The sequence below is a fragment of the Brachionichthys hirsutus genome, unplaced genomic scaffold (genome assembly GCF_040956055.1).
Source record: "Brachionichthys hirsutus isolate HB-005 unplaced genomic scaffold, CSIRO-AGI_Bhir_v1 contig_245, whole genome shotgun sequence".
Lineage (NCBI taxonomy): Eukaryota > Metazoa > Chordata > Actinopteri > Lophiiformes > Brachionichthyidae > Brachionichthys > Brachionichthys hirsutus.
In genome coordinates this window covers 133,553-146,829 of record NW_027180450.1, presented here as the reverse complement: position 1 = coordinate 146,829, position 13,277 = coordinate 133,553, and the positions used below count along the sequence as shown (strand labels likewise).

At 43.4% G+C, this 13,277-nt stretch overlaps 1 protein-coding gene across 2 annotated transcripts; it reads left to right on the top strand.

The window, feature by feature from the left end:
- The first annotated feature begins 371 nt into the window (after positions 1-371).
- On the top strand, positions 372-12,998 carry LOC137914992 (testican-3-like). Of its 2 annotated transcripts, XM_068758469.1 has the most exons (11): positions 372-500; positions 5,947-5,955; positions 6,086-6,125; positions 7,726-7,834; positions 8,704-8,812; positions 8,948-9,056; positions 9,366-9,479; positions 9,581-9,802; positions 10,426-10,488; positions 10,631-10,768; positions 10,969-12,998. In XM_068758469.1, the coding sequence occupies exons 1-11, from the start codon at positions 372-374 to the stop codon at positions 11,124-11,126; spliced, it is 1,200 nt and encodes a 399-aa protein (XP_068614570.1). In that variant the 3' UTR covers positions 11,127-12,998. The 2 variants fall into 2 exon arrangements, with proteins under 2 accessions (XP_068614570.1, XP_068614569.1); XM_068758468.1 differs by lacking the exon at positions 5,947-5,955.
- Positions 12,999-13,277: the final 279 nt, after the last annotated feature.

Sequence of the window (13,277 nt, the reverse complement as noted above, 5' to 3'; positions counted from 1 at the left end):
GGGGGAGAGAAAAAAAAGAAAAAAAGAAACGCGACAAGGCGCAGGGCCCGCGCACGATGCCATGCGCGTTCCCGTTTTCCGCTGCGCACAGACGGTCGGCGCGGATAGGGCGAGAGAGAGAGAGAGAGAGAGAGGCAGCGATAGAGGGTGGGAGAGAGAGAGAGGGCTGCTCTCACTAGTGACAGAAAGCAGCGGGAGCGCACAGTCCGTGGAGCCGTTGATGCGACAAGGTAGGGATGGAAAAACAACAACAACAACAACAACAACCTCGGCATCCTGATATCCAGACGCGCAGCTCTCCTCGCGGATGTGATGCGCGCTGAGCTGCAGGCTGATCAGATGTCCTCTCTGTTGTGGTTCTGTGTCCGCAGATGCTGCGCGTCTCCTTGCTGTGCGTGTGCGTGTGCGCCTTCGCCTTTGGACGCGTCTCCGCTCGCTCCGACAGCGGCAATTTTTTGGATGACAAGTGGCTGGCGGGGAGATGGGATAAATTCAGAGACGTAAGTCATATTTGTGGCCGGTACTATCACTGTCGCCCCTCCCCTCATGATCTAATTGACCCCCCCAATCCCCCCTCCGAGCCTAGCCCCGTATAGCTACGCTCATTGGTTTGCGATCATGCGCTCCTCGTTTTCTGGTCGTGTCCAGGCGACGCGTCACAGGCCCTCCGTGTGTCGGTCCATCGTCTGCCAGTAAACGAACAGGGGGCGACCCCGTCCTGTGATGATGGGAGCATTTGCTTAGCAGAGATCGCTAAATGGCCTCCGCGATACACAAAGGCACGACGACAGGCAGCAATAAACGCGCGGTGCGCGCAGGTGTGAGGCAGCAGGGTCTCCCAGCCGGGAGGCCTGTGGGATCTTTTTTTTAGATGAATAAAATAGCAGAAAATAAGTAGCCATTCAAGCCAGCCAGGATAATGCAATACTGCTTTAACCTCTAATACAATGTGTGTGTGTAATATGGAGCGTATGCATCCCATAGTATCACAACAAAAGCACATGCCCCACCGGTGAAGATGGTTTGCAGCGAAAACGACAAAGTAGAGCACGTTGATCTCATAAAGACACTGAGTCACGGTGGGAATGAGACTATTACGCGCGCATCTCGAGCAAAGGAGCAGCGATTGCGCTTCAGCATATTTACTTCAATCCGAATATTTTCCACAAAGCAGCTCCTGACTGTTCGTCATAAAAGGTAGTTTAAATAAAATAGATGTAAAGTTATTATCTGGTATCAGCTTTCTCTGAGTTGTGCTCCCTTTTTACAGTTTCATACTGTATTTTGTATATTGGCAGTAAATACATTGTGTTTTGTTGGTAAATCACTGTATTTTTTAGAGTCTCTAAACCAGATTTGAATCAAGGTACTGCAGAGTGTAAGTATGAACACTTTGGTATAGCAAACTAAATTTGATATTTAAATGTAACCTCTGTACCGGTACTGATATGTGTCTAACATGTCCCACTGAGCCCAATCAACAGCAATGGGAGCTGCTGCGTGACGGATCGCCACAATTGTGCCTTTATATCCAGCATTACAGTGGAAGCTGGCAATTATTTTTTTATTTAACTCTTACTTGAAATAGAGCAGCTGAGAGATTTATTTTTTTTAATTGTCGGTTTAGGTATATATTGTAGTTTTATTCATTGATACCTATGTTATGTATACCTGAGTACAAAAGTCAAATAAAAAGACGCCTCAGTCAGATTGAAGCTCAGTCGAGCGTCTTATAGCTTGATTAAAAATATACTTGGTTTCATTTTCGAGAGTGTGTTTGAAGTGCAGGATCAATGATTTCATTTGAGAGGACTTCTATTTTATTGTGACGGTTATTGCTAATTTCAGTGTTTAACCATCAGGCCTTATTGCCCCTATTCAAGAGTAACATCTATATCTCATGCTGAAAACTCTTAGGCATGAGCTTTTTAGTAAAAATAAATCCTATGTTTATAATTGCCCGACCCTTGTAGATATTACATTTGTCCAAGCGTGATGTATTCACTACTCCACCCTATGGTTATTACTGCCTTATGATAGTAATAGAATCTGACGTAAATGTTTTAGAATAGCAATGCAGGTTTCAGGTGGAGTGTATTTGTCAGAAGCGCATTGTGCCTCTAACCACAGATTGTTCTACATGCAGAACTACACAGGCAGAACTGATTTGTACATGCTAGCACTTGCATTTACAGACAGATAGACACACACACCTGCGCACACACGCATGTATGCACACACATATGAGAAACAGGTTTTCTGTTAGGGGGGGGGGGCTGTGCCTTGCTGCGGAACAGTGGAGGAAATACACTTCAATCACATCAACAAGTCTTTCTACCATTTACTGCACATCCTGGAGGTATTTTCTTTTGAGTTGGATCCCTTGATTCTTTTTTGATGTCGGAGAGAGGCATGAAAGCAGCAGCATTCCCTTTCAACTATACATGCAAGTGCTAATTTTATTAAATGCACGCTTTCCTATTCAACACTTAAAAGGATTTTTCCATCTCTCACATTATTCCCTCCGATTTAAAATTCAAGCGAGCCAACTCATCTGCCCAGGTGGACGCACACGTGACGCACCTTAGGTCCAACTGTCTAGCAGGATTGGGATTATGCAAATCGGTTTTGTGGACCGAAAGGCCGGCGATGCCATTGGCCGTGTGTTCCTATTTGAGATATAGAGTGAGAGAAACACGTTGATAGCGGCTTGATAGACATGGCAGACCTCAGGGAGTAGCAGGGTAATGAGCGTTGAAAGGAAGATGACAGTGAGTGGACTGCATAGCGGTGAATTTAAGGTTATTCACGTTTGTATTTTAACCTTGAGGCTCAAGCATTAGAGGTAGATGTGGAGCACGAGGCATTATCTGCTCTGAATGCATGTGACTTTCATTTCCTGCTTTAGTGCCGTGTCCCAGATAGACCGTGGCACTGTACGTTCTTTCACACCGGAACGGCGCGTATCCGCGAAGCATTCGAAAGGAATTCAGCTAAATTGAAAAACAAATATTGACATGGAGTTTATTTCTCACTTTACGCTTGTCTAGTGGAGTTGTATCGACATTACATGAAATATCACGTTTGCTCTCACACTTTTGCATTTATGCTTATAATTATTAATTGGACAATTTCAGGAAATTTTCAGGTTACATCTCAAGGGTCCATTTAGGAAATCTGCAACTGGTTTAGTTTTTTCTTTTTTTCCAGCCATGCATAAACTGCACTTCCTCTGATAGGATCACATAAAGATAGCTGGTTACTTTACTCTCATGCAAACTGCTAGTGGTATCTCAATCCTGCAGGGACCCCCCCCCCCCCACACACACACACACACTTTTCATAATTTAACGTTTAACAGCTGCTGCGATACACCTACTTTTTTTTTCTTTTTAATGAATGTACTATTCTGTGCCAAAACCTTTTTTTACTGTGATTTAAATAGTATATTTTGGCCATGTACTACCACTTTTGATCTTTCAGCACGAATCATAAGTGAGTCTCCTGCTAAGTGCACTTGGAAGGGTCTTGGCCACTTATTTACTGGAGCCTCTCCAGGGTGGCTGGAGAGGCTCGGGGCCACCTGTGGTGCTCTGATGTCATCTCGGGGGTTTTTAGGCACTTGCGCTCCGAGTACTGGACCTTGGTTTTTACTCACCACTGCCAAAAGATTAGAGGAGGAAAATTTAACAATGGATGGACAAACACAACAAATACATGAATGACGTTAAGGAATAGGAACACATTTATTTCTTGTTGATCTCATGAGACCAGATTAAACATTTCCTCCTCTGTTCTCTTCAAATCATATCTCTTCCTCCCTGTGTGTTTTTTGCCGTGCATGTCCGTCCTACGCTGTTTGTGTTTTGGAGGGTGAATGATGTAGGGGAGGTGCAAAGCTTGAGGCCTTTTCCACTTCAAAGCACCTCAATGTGTGTGTTTCCCTACACTTCTGCTTGCATGCGTGCGACAAGCTTGAGCAGGACAAGTAGAGCCAGTATAGGGGAAAAGTGCACGTATTTCTCCTGCTAGAAGTTCGGGTGAAGGCAAGGAAGACATTAGGACAAAGGAACTGGGGGGTGACACATTTTGTCAGAGGCAAAACATACCGTATTGACGAGGACTTATTTCTGTAGACGGAGAGAAAAACATACAAAATGAATATGCAAATGACATATTATGGGATAGTAACTAGCAGAGCCAAATGTGCACATGGTTCTGTCTCTATTTGTGGACAAGACAGGGAAAAAAAAGATTGCTATAACCGCACGTGGGGAGAGAAGAATAGAGGTGGAATTGGAAACAGAGAGGTAAATTTAAAATGTGCTATTTTTGGCAGACACTTCAAATCTTTTGTGTTGCTTTTGGAAAGTGGGCGGCTGGTTACATGTGGGTTTTCATGCTGGTCAGAACACACAGTACAAGTACACAACTGAGCACGTAGACACATTCTCACACATAGAGTTCACAATTCGCCTCCACAGTTCTGACCATCGGCGACACCCAGAAGCAGCTTATGGTAGTCCAGGTGTGGCTATGACTGATGGTAGATTTCAGCCGAACCACTGAACCGGTTTGTCTATTATTTGAAACATGTAGAATTGACAATTATTGATCCACCGATGAAAAATCCTGCAGATTCCACACCTTTATGAAAAACATTCACATGCCTGCGTCTCTAAAAACAAACTGTGCCACTGTATTGACATTTTAATTGGATACACCATAAATCTGTGACTGATTTTGTATCATTCGTTAAGGCGATGATTGAATCGTGGACTGAATTCAGCTGAATCATTAAGATAATGATGCACACCTTCAATTGCACACTTTTTCAATACGTCCTAATTAATAGCAGCTTAATAACTGATGCTATGGTCATAATTGATTTCTCTGTCGACTATACATGATCATATATAACGCAATGCCCGCAGATTACTATAATAAAATAAATGAGCAAATGTGGGCGTCGGAGGTGATTCTGCATACAGCATACGCCTTTGACACCGATTGGTCGAGATTATCACAACATAGGTTTGCGCAAACCAACAAGACAGGCTCTAATTGGCCGGATAAGACACTCTGATCTCTGTGCAATCACGCTCTGGGATTTATGTTGATGAGATGCCGCTCCAATTTCTCTTTCTTCCTATTTATTCTGAGAATGAAATGAGTCACACACACACACACACAGAGAGAGAAAGAGTGATATGATGATGATTGACCCACCAGTAAACTATTAATATAATTAATTAATAGATTACTGCACTATGGAGGTAAATTGATTATCTGTCAAAGCAGGGCTACCCCGGTCTTCTATGTCCCAAATGTTCCATACCGAACATACATGGTATGTTCTATCCCCATCTCCTCAGTTCATTCTCACACTGGGTGTGCAGGGTCCCTAAATGTGTGCATATTATAATTGGATTCTTCGATTTGCTTGCTTTTGCATTTCACGGCACGTTTGAACCCTTTTGAACGATTTTGCTGACATTCCGATATTACAGTATAAATCGGGCTTTTGCCAATAGCTGAAGCATATCTGGGTCTTTGGACACCGATTGTTGTTGAGACAGTTTAATTGTGCATGGCATTTAGTTTCAGAGTAGCTTGTGCCACTCAGTTAGATTGTGGAGACAAAAAAAAACAGTGATGACAAGGTGACAACCACGGAGGTTCACTGTCTGCATGACAGTACGCTTTTAATTGTGCAGGAAAAGTGTGTAAATAGTTTAATATTAAATCCTTACTAAAGTTCTCATGTTCATAAATCATGGCGGTGAGCTGCCGAAGCATCAATATTACATTGTCTTAAAAAATGTTTTCTCCAGTGCTGTGCTTCGTGTTGTTTTGGTGCTGTGTTGCTGTTTCATTCTGCCAATTCTCCTAAAAAAGAAAAATAATCCAAAGTGAATTCTCTCTCCTTAATGCTTTCTCACAAAGGAAGTGGAGGTTTGTATGCTTAATATGTATATAGTCATTCACATCATTTACATGTCTTGCACCAGTTATGGATTATATACTCCTAGATGTAATTTTGAATGCTATTTGTCATGACTTTTATTGGTTAAACCTGTTTCAGGAGCCTGGAACATGGACTCTGACCAAGCCCTTTGATCAAGGTGGGTGAGAATAAGAACTTCTAGTACTGTTGACTGTCAGAAACAAAAAACTATCAAACAAGCAAAAACAACAACTACAAAAACAGGACAGCAGATAAATATTTTTATATACTCCATGATTGTGGATTGTATCTTTAAATGTAATGTTTTGTTTACAGGAAATGTGCAATTGAAACATTTACTCTGCATAATGCATACCTGCTTTAGAACAATGATGAACAGCCAAACCGCTTCGTCACGATTTCGTCTCTTCCCTGAAACACGGAAGCATTTTGCGACCAGTCAGCTCCATGACTCATGATGGCTCTGTGGAAATAGTGCAGGAAAGGATGGTGAACGTCTCACTAGTGAAAACCGTCATTAGGCAAATGTTGACATTCAACGAGTTATTAGTGTACACACACATATATGCTCGTGCATGAGTTGCTATTTCCATGCTATCCCCATCTTCTCACTGCAATGGCAGTTGATTTATGCAGCTTAACGCTACTGCATCTCCTTATTGTCATTGTAGTAATAGAACGTTATAAGGTCGTACGTGCATCCTTGCACAGCAGGATGATATCATCACTTTCACTCTCACTTATTGCAGGATCCTCAAACACACTCACATACTGTACCTGCAGCCACACACACACCCACTGACATGTCGGGGGAAACAATAACATTAGACAGTGCGTTGGAGGATGGCGGCAGGATAATCTGCCAAAGCTGCTCAGGGATTACTGTAAGGATCTTTTAGAGCAGAGGTCATTCACACACTGTTCTGGGATCAGCCTTAGTTTTGAGGCACCTACGGCGCATAGAAAGAGCACACATGAGACCGGCTGATTTAAGATCAGAGGAGGCTTCTGTAACAAGTTCCATCTGTTTTTAGCTGCAAGGGTACTTAACAGTATTACAAGTACAGCGTCAGAGACACATCGACAGGACACTGTGCTCTGGCTGCATGGAATCAACTCTCGCACACACACACACACACACACACAGAGAGAGCAAGATCTGACATATAGCTGCACAGTTTGAATCTGTAAACATATTTATAGTACCGGTAAGCAAATGTTTTGAGCAGGTATCATTGACTTCAGGATTTTAAAGAACAATAGGAAATGTTGCCTCCAACAGCATTTACTGTGGTTACAATACTTGACAATACTTGTACGGTAAAATGTTTGGAAAAAAGTATTGGATTGTGTAAACACAAAATGCCAGTTTGAGTAAAAAAAAAATACTTAAAATTACGCACATCCTTACATGCCGCTATTGAGAGCTAACAGCTGACTTAATGCTTCTGACAACGGCCCATTCAGGTGATGGTTATTGAGCAGCGCCGTTAGAACTGGGCGTGTCCAGGTCCAGCTGCAACCAGTTATTAAATCTGCTCATTCTCTTTAGCTTCATAAGGGCCAGGCACCGTTTAGGTAAAGGATCACGCTTTTGCCTTATGAAATAAAATGATCATTAAAAACATTTAAAGCGTTTTGTGTTTACTCAGCTTCACCCTCGTTTTAAGTAATGCGCCCAACGCCGCAGCCAAAAAGTCACCTGAATATATAGGACGCCAAAGGCTTCTAATGCTGTCTCCGTTTTGTCTTCTAAGGCCTTGATCCAGCCAAAGACCCCTGTCTTAAGATCAAATGCAGTCGCCACAAGGTGTGCGTGGCTGAGGATTATAAGACTGCCTCTTGTGTAAGTCAGAGGAGAGTTAGGTAAGAAAATACACACTCCATCACACACACACACATGTGCACACAAAGCACGTTTGTTTTTGTTTTTTGCTGTCTTAAAGAGCTGTAAGGTTTCAAAACTGAACCTACAGTTTAAAATGTGAGCAACCATTTTGAAAACATCATGCTGCAACACAAGGCTAGCGTCTCTGCCTCTTTTGTGACTGTTGTGTTACATTACTTTTTTATTTCAATGCCCCCCCCCCCCCCCCCTCATTGGGACCGCCTTACACCCGACACAAAGTCCTGCCAAGTGAAATGAAAGGGCTTTGTATGTGTTTATGTGTGTGTGTGTGAGTGTGTGTCTGTTTGGGACGCTGCAGCCAGGACGGAAGACAGTAACGCCACATTGACCTCATTTTGCATTCAACAACGCAATTACCATTACACAGTGTGAGCACATCAAAAAACAATAATTCCTAAATCCTAATCCTTGTATTATTTCTGAAATTGATGTTAGAACAAGGAAATGGATTGCAGATAAAAATGCTTTGGAAAACATTTGTTTTGAACGATGCTGGAAGGATGAACGGTGCATGATGATTCAGAACTCACAAAGCACTCATTGGACATTGGATTTACACCATCTACATCAGGGGTGTCAAACTCATTTTCTCCGAGGGCATTTTCTCAGCATTATGGCTTCCCTCAAAGGGCCAGTTGTAACGGTAACAGTTTAAATGTAACTAAATGTAATGTAATGTAAATGAAACGTAACTACTGCTTTACTGGAATCTCAGTTAGACCAAGACCCATCTTCTGATTTTTTTTTCCATCAAGAGCCATGCGGCAGTTTGTGTGTGTGTGTGTGTGTGTCTGTGTGAAGTAATTACTCTGAATTTACTCTCTAGTTTTAAAGATGCCAATTTGTACCAGAGTCCAGGGTCAAAGTGCAAACCCTGCCCTGTGGTCCACCCCTCCCCAGTGTGTGGAACCGACGGCCACGCCTATTCCTCCAAGGTAGCCGACCTGTGCAAACAGCCGCTTGATCTCTCGCTCGTATTAGACAGCTGTGTATACGCGTGCTCCACTTGGTCTTATGAGTGAAGTATCCTGAGTCAACGTCCTCTTCTTCCTCATCCCTTCACCCTTCAGTGTAAGTTAGAGTACCATGCGTGCATCGCAGGAAAGAAGATAGCTGTGAAGTGTCCTGGCCTGTGTCCTTGTCCCGCTCAGCTTGAAAAGAGCTCTGCAGAGCAGAAAGGTACGAGGGTCCACACTTGACTCCACATTGCAAGCTAGAATACATGGCAGAATAAACTGTAAATGCCCCTTGGATAAAAAAAAAAAGTATTTGATGGTGTCAAAGCCTCTGTTAATGCCCTCTCCGGGCAAGTTAAAGCCCATCTGCCCTGCTAAAGTATCGTTTTTGCATGATACTGAATGTTTGGGGCAGCTGTGCTATAGCTGACTCCCAACTTCTCACCTTCGCAAGGGAGTAGGTGGGGAGGGGGGAGGGGGGCATTAAAGAATCAATTTCTCATCATTAATCATTAGTGTTATTGCTCCTTAGTGTGTAGTGAGTCAGACCTGAAGGAGGTGGTGAGTCGTCTGAGAGATTGGTTCAGAGTGCTGCATGAGAATGGCAACCACAAGAGAGTGAAGATCCAGAAGCCAGAGAAGAACAGTGAGTCACGCGGCACAAACACCAAGCAGTGCTTCGCTCATGATCGCAGCCGTTGTCGCCCCCCGGCCGCACGTCACATGGTTTAACCCTTCGCCCGGCAGAATTTGAGGTTGGGGCGTCACCGATTTGTAAGGACCCCCTGGGTTGGATGTTCTCCCGACTGGACACAAACTTTGACCTCCAGCTGGACCAATCGGAGATCAAGAGCCTCTACCTGGACAGGAATGAGCCGTGCTCCGATGCATTCTTCAAATCGTGCGACAAACGTGTCGACAGAGTAATCACCAGCTCTGAGTGGTGCACGTGCTTCCAGAGGTACACAGGTATGTTGTCTCCCTGCACTCACATGCAAATGCTAATACTTAAGATTGCATTCACACCTGTGTGGACATAGAAACACAGATGCCAGTATGTTTTTCTTTTCTGTGCAATGAGGGAATATTTCCAGTATATACTCCAAATAAATTGTCATTTAAAAATTGGAACACTTGGCTTCTTTTATAAGATTTTTCTACATTTCCCAAAACTCAGCAGCAACTGAGAGCATTGTGTTATTATAGCCGATGCTATGACAACTGGACCATATTCAATAAACCACTTTTTTTTTCTTGTATTCTTGTATTATCTAAAGATAAATAATTCCCAGTTGGTCACATGTTTTATTTTTGCCTTTACATTCAAACACTAGTGCTCTGGAAAAAAAAGAAGAAAAAAAATAACAACATTGAAATGCCATTGTATTTTATGGACAAAAAGAAAGTGCACCCGAGTGTATGGAACTCCACTTATAAAAGCAACGACAGCAGGATGACAAGCATCACGACAAGAGGAAAAAGTACAGAAGGCAGTGAAGCAAAGCTCTCACAAACAGATGCATCCCCCAAAAAATGTAGCCTTCTGCAGTTTTTCTTCCGCAGTCACCAGAGTCCTTGTCTCTCCTTTTCAGATTCTCCTTGTAAAGCAGAGCTGTCTGGCATCAACAAAAAGCAAGCAGGGAGAAAGCTGCTCGGTGAGACAAAGACTCTTGCTCTCTCTCTCTCTCTCTCTCTCTCTCTCTCGTAGACAAAAGCGCACCCAGAAGTTTCGCTGTGTACACACAAGCATTGTGCCATCTTTATTTATTCTGTGTGCCTCCGTGTTCTGGATGACAGGTCAGTATCTGCCATCCTGTGATGAGGGCGGTTACTACAGATCCCACCAGTGCCACAGCAGCAGTGGCCAGTGCTGGTGCGTGGATCGCTATGGCAACGAGGTGACCGGCTCACGCACCCACGGCCCGGCAAACTGCGGTAGGCCAACCTCTTGGGAGGATACGGGCGCTTGGTCTGTGCTTCCGCGAGAAAATACAGAATTTGGTTGCAGCCAAGGAGAAAACAACTTGTTTACTCAGATATCAGTGTCATTTTGGATTTTATATTTATAATTCTGAATTTGCAGATGTGAAAGTGCCACAAACATGCTCGTAAGATTCGCTTTATTCTCTTCCTAGGCGTGATTTTGGAATCTTCCGGGGACCCGGGCAGCGGGGACTTGCTGCTCACCGACGACGACGAAGATTCCTTTGTCCTCCGCGACCGGGCCAATATGGATGATGAGGACGACGAAGATGAGGAGGAGGATGACGTCAATGACGAATATCTGTCATAATTGTTCAAAGGAAAAGAAAAAAGAAAAAAAGAGAAAACTGTTTGGTCAAACTGCACGTTTCTAGGCGACTCCCCTGGCAGATACTTCATCGTTGTAACCGCCTGCGGACTGCTCTGCGTATTGTTCGTCCATTAGTAAGAAAAAAAATACTCCTGGCAAATGTTTATGATTTATCTTCCGATAGAATATGATTGGTTATTGCCACGTGTTGACTTATGTGTCGGCCGGCCAGAGAACAAGACAAGGACCAATTGACAACCGGGGGGGAGTTGGTCACTTGTGCAAAGACCTCTCCCTTCATTGGACGGTCCACATCTTCTCGTAGTCCTGTCTTTGTGCAGCACTCTGATGCCTGAGGCACAAAATTAAAGAAATCCTGCCACCTTTTTATCCCTTATCAAGCGTTCCCGTGTATAGGTGGGATGTTGGTGATTTAGATAAGAGACTATTGCACTCTGTAGGTTTCTTTTCATCTTAAAATGTTTTTTTTTTTTTGGTAAATGTGACTGTAACTGTGTGGAAAAACAAGGTACCGGTAAGTGTTAGACATACCGGTACTTCATTACATGCTAGCTGCGTCCTTTGAGACACAGTTTGAGTCACAATCATCTCCGAGGCTCGGCGACAGGGAGCCACAGATTAATGCTTCTCCAGCGGTGTCGAGAGGGGGAATATTGTTTTGAATCTATTTTTCTAATCCATTGTTGGTAGATGGAAAGGATTCTGGCGTAGCAGGTCGATGATGTGATGTCGTTTCAGAAGCAGAGGGGAAGCCTTCGCTGATCTCTTGAAGCAGGTGGAACGATGGTTTTGCTACCCCTAATACATCAATGAGCTCAAAGAAACCCTCGTCTCAGCTCGCACCGGAGCCTTTTACTAGTAGAGTTTGATGCTTTCAATTTTCAAGACAAGGTTTTATTTGGATTTGAGGTCATTTGAGCGCACGGGTGTGATGGAATAAATAGCCGGCACGGTTAATGAAACTACGCAGGAGAGAAGACGTGTTTGAAACATCTGGCAGGGGGATAAAGTGCATGGCGTGTCTTTCACTGGTGAAGACAGATGACGGGAACTGTGGGAGAAACGTGCTGGCTGGGCCGAATGAAGCTCGTCTTTGCGTTGAATAAGAGTGGTTTGGTGTCAAGATACTTGATTCGAGTTGGGTTTTGGTATGTGTGTTTTAGGTCTCTTAATATGGTGTTTAATGGCCCATGTCTTTGACTTGTTAATATAGGTTCGCTAGAATGTAGAGAAGCACAGATATAGTTATCAGTTACAGCTTAAAAAGCAAAGTTAAAATGGTTTATACCGCATATTAGTACATTGGCTAGAGGAAGCCTTGGTTTAGACAGCTTTATACCGTTTCATCATCTTACACTGTTTTATTTTACGGCTTGATTTGTATCTAATCTGCTGTAACAATTTATAGCGTAATATCTGTCGATGTTCAAAGATGAATCTAATCCCAGATTTGTGCATTCTTTATAAACTCTGTGGTGGGATTATGCAGGCCTGGGATTTGGTGGGCGCTTGTAGTTTTTCGGTTATTTATCTCCCTCATTGTCAATCAAACGTCTGTTGAGATTCCACGTTGAAACCTGAAAAGTGCCATTCAGCTGTCTTTTTGTTTCTGCTTTTTCTCTCCCCTCGCTCCTTTTTCAATTGCAATTTCAATCCACTTCACGAACTGGAGAACATTTCATTCTGAAAGTGCGATGAGATGCAAATACTTTGGGTGACCTCAGACACTTTAGCCGCACTCAGCCAATCACACTGTCATCTCAGCTCTGATAAGCTTTTAAAGGTGATGATACAGATGCATTTTTACAGTGTGTTGTATGATTTGCGGAAATAAAAGTTATATTGACCAACGTTTGCTTGACTGCACAGTCGTGAGTGTTATATATGACTGCACATGGCACCCCCCCCCCCATGTGCTCATGTAGAGATAAAGGTGGAAGCTGAGCGCTGGTTCGGCTGATGGTGGGTCGGGAATGACACGCTACCTGTTTCAAGGCAATGTTCTCAATGTAGGAAAGTTGCTGCATTATGCAGGTGAATATTATATCAACCCACACTGTGCATGCATGTATGCACATGCAAACGCACACACACACACACACAATATGAAATAGCACAGGATAAAGGCAT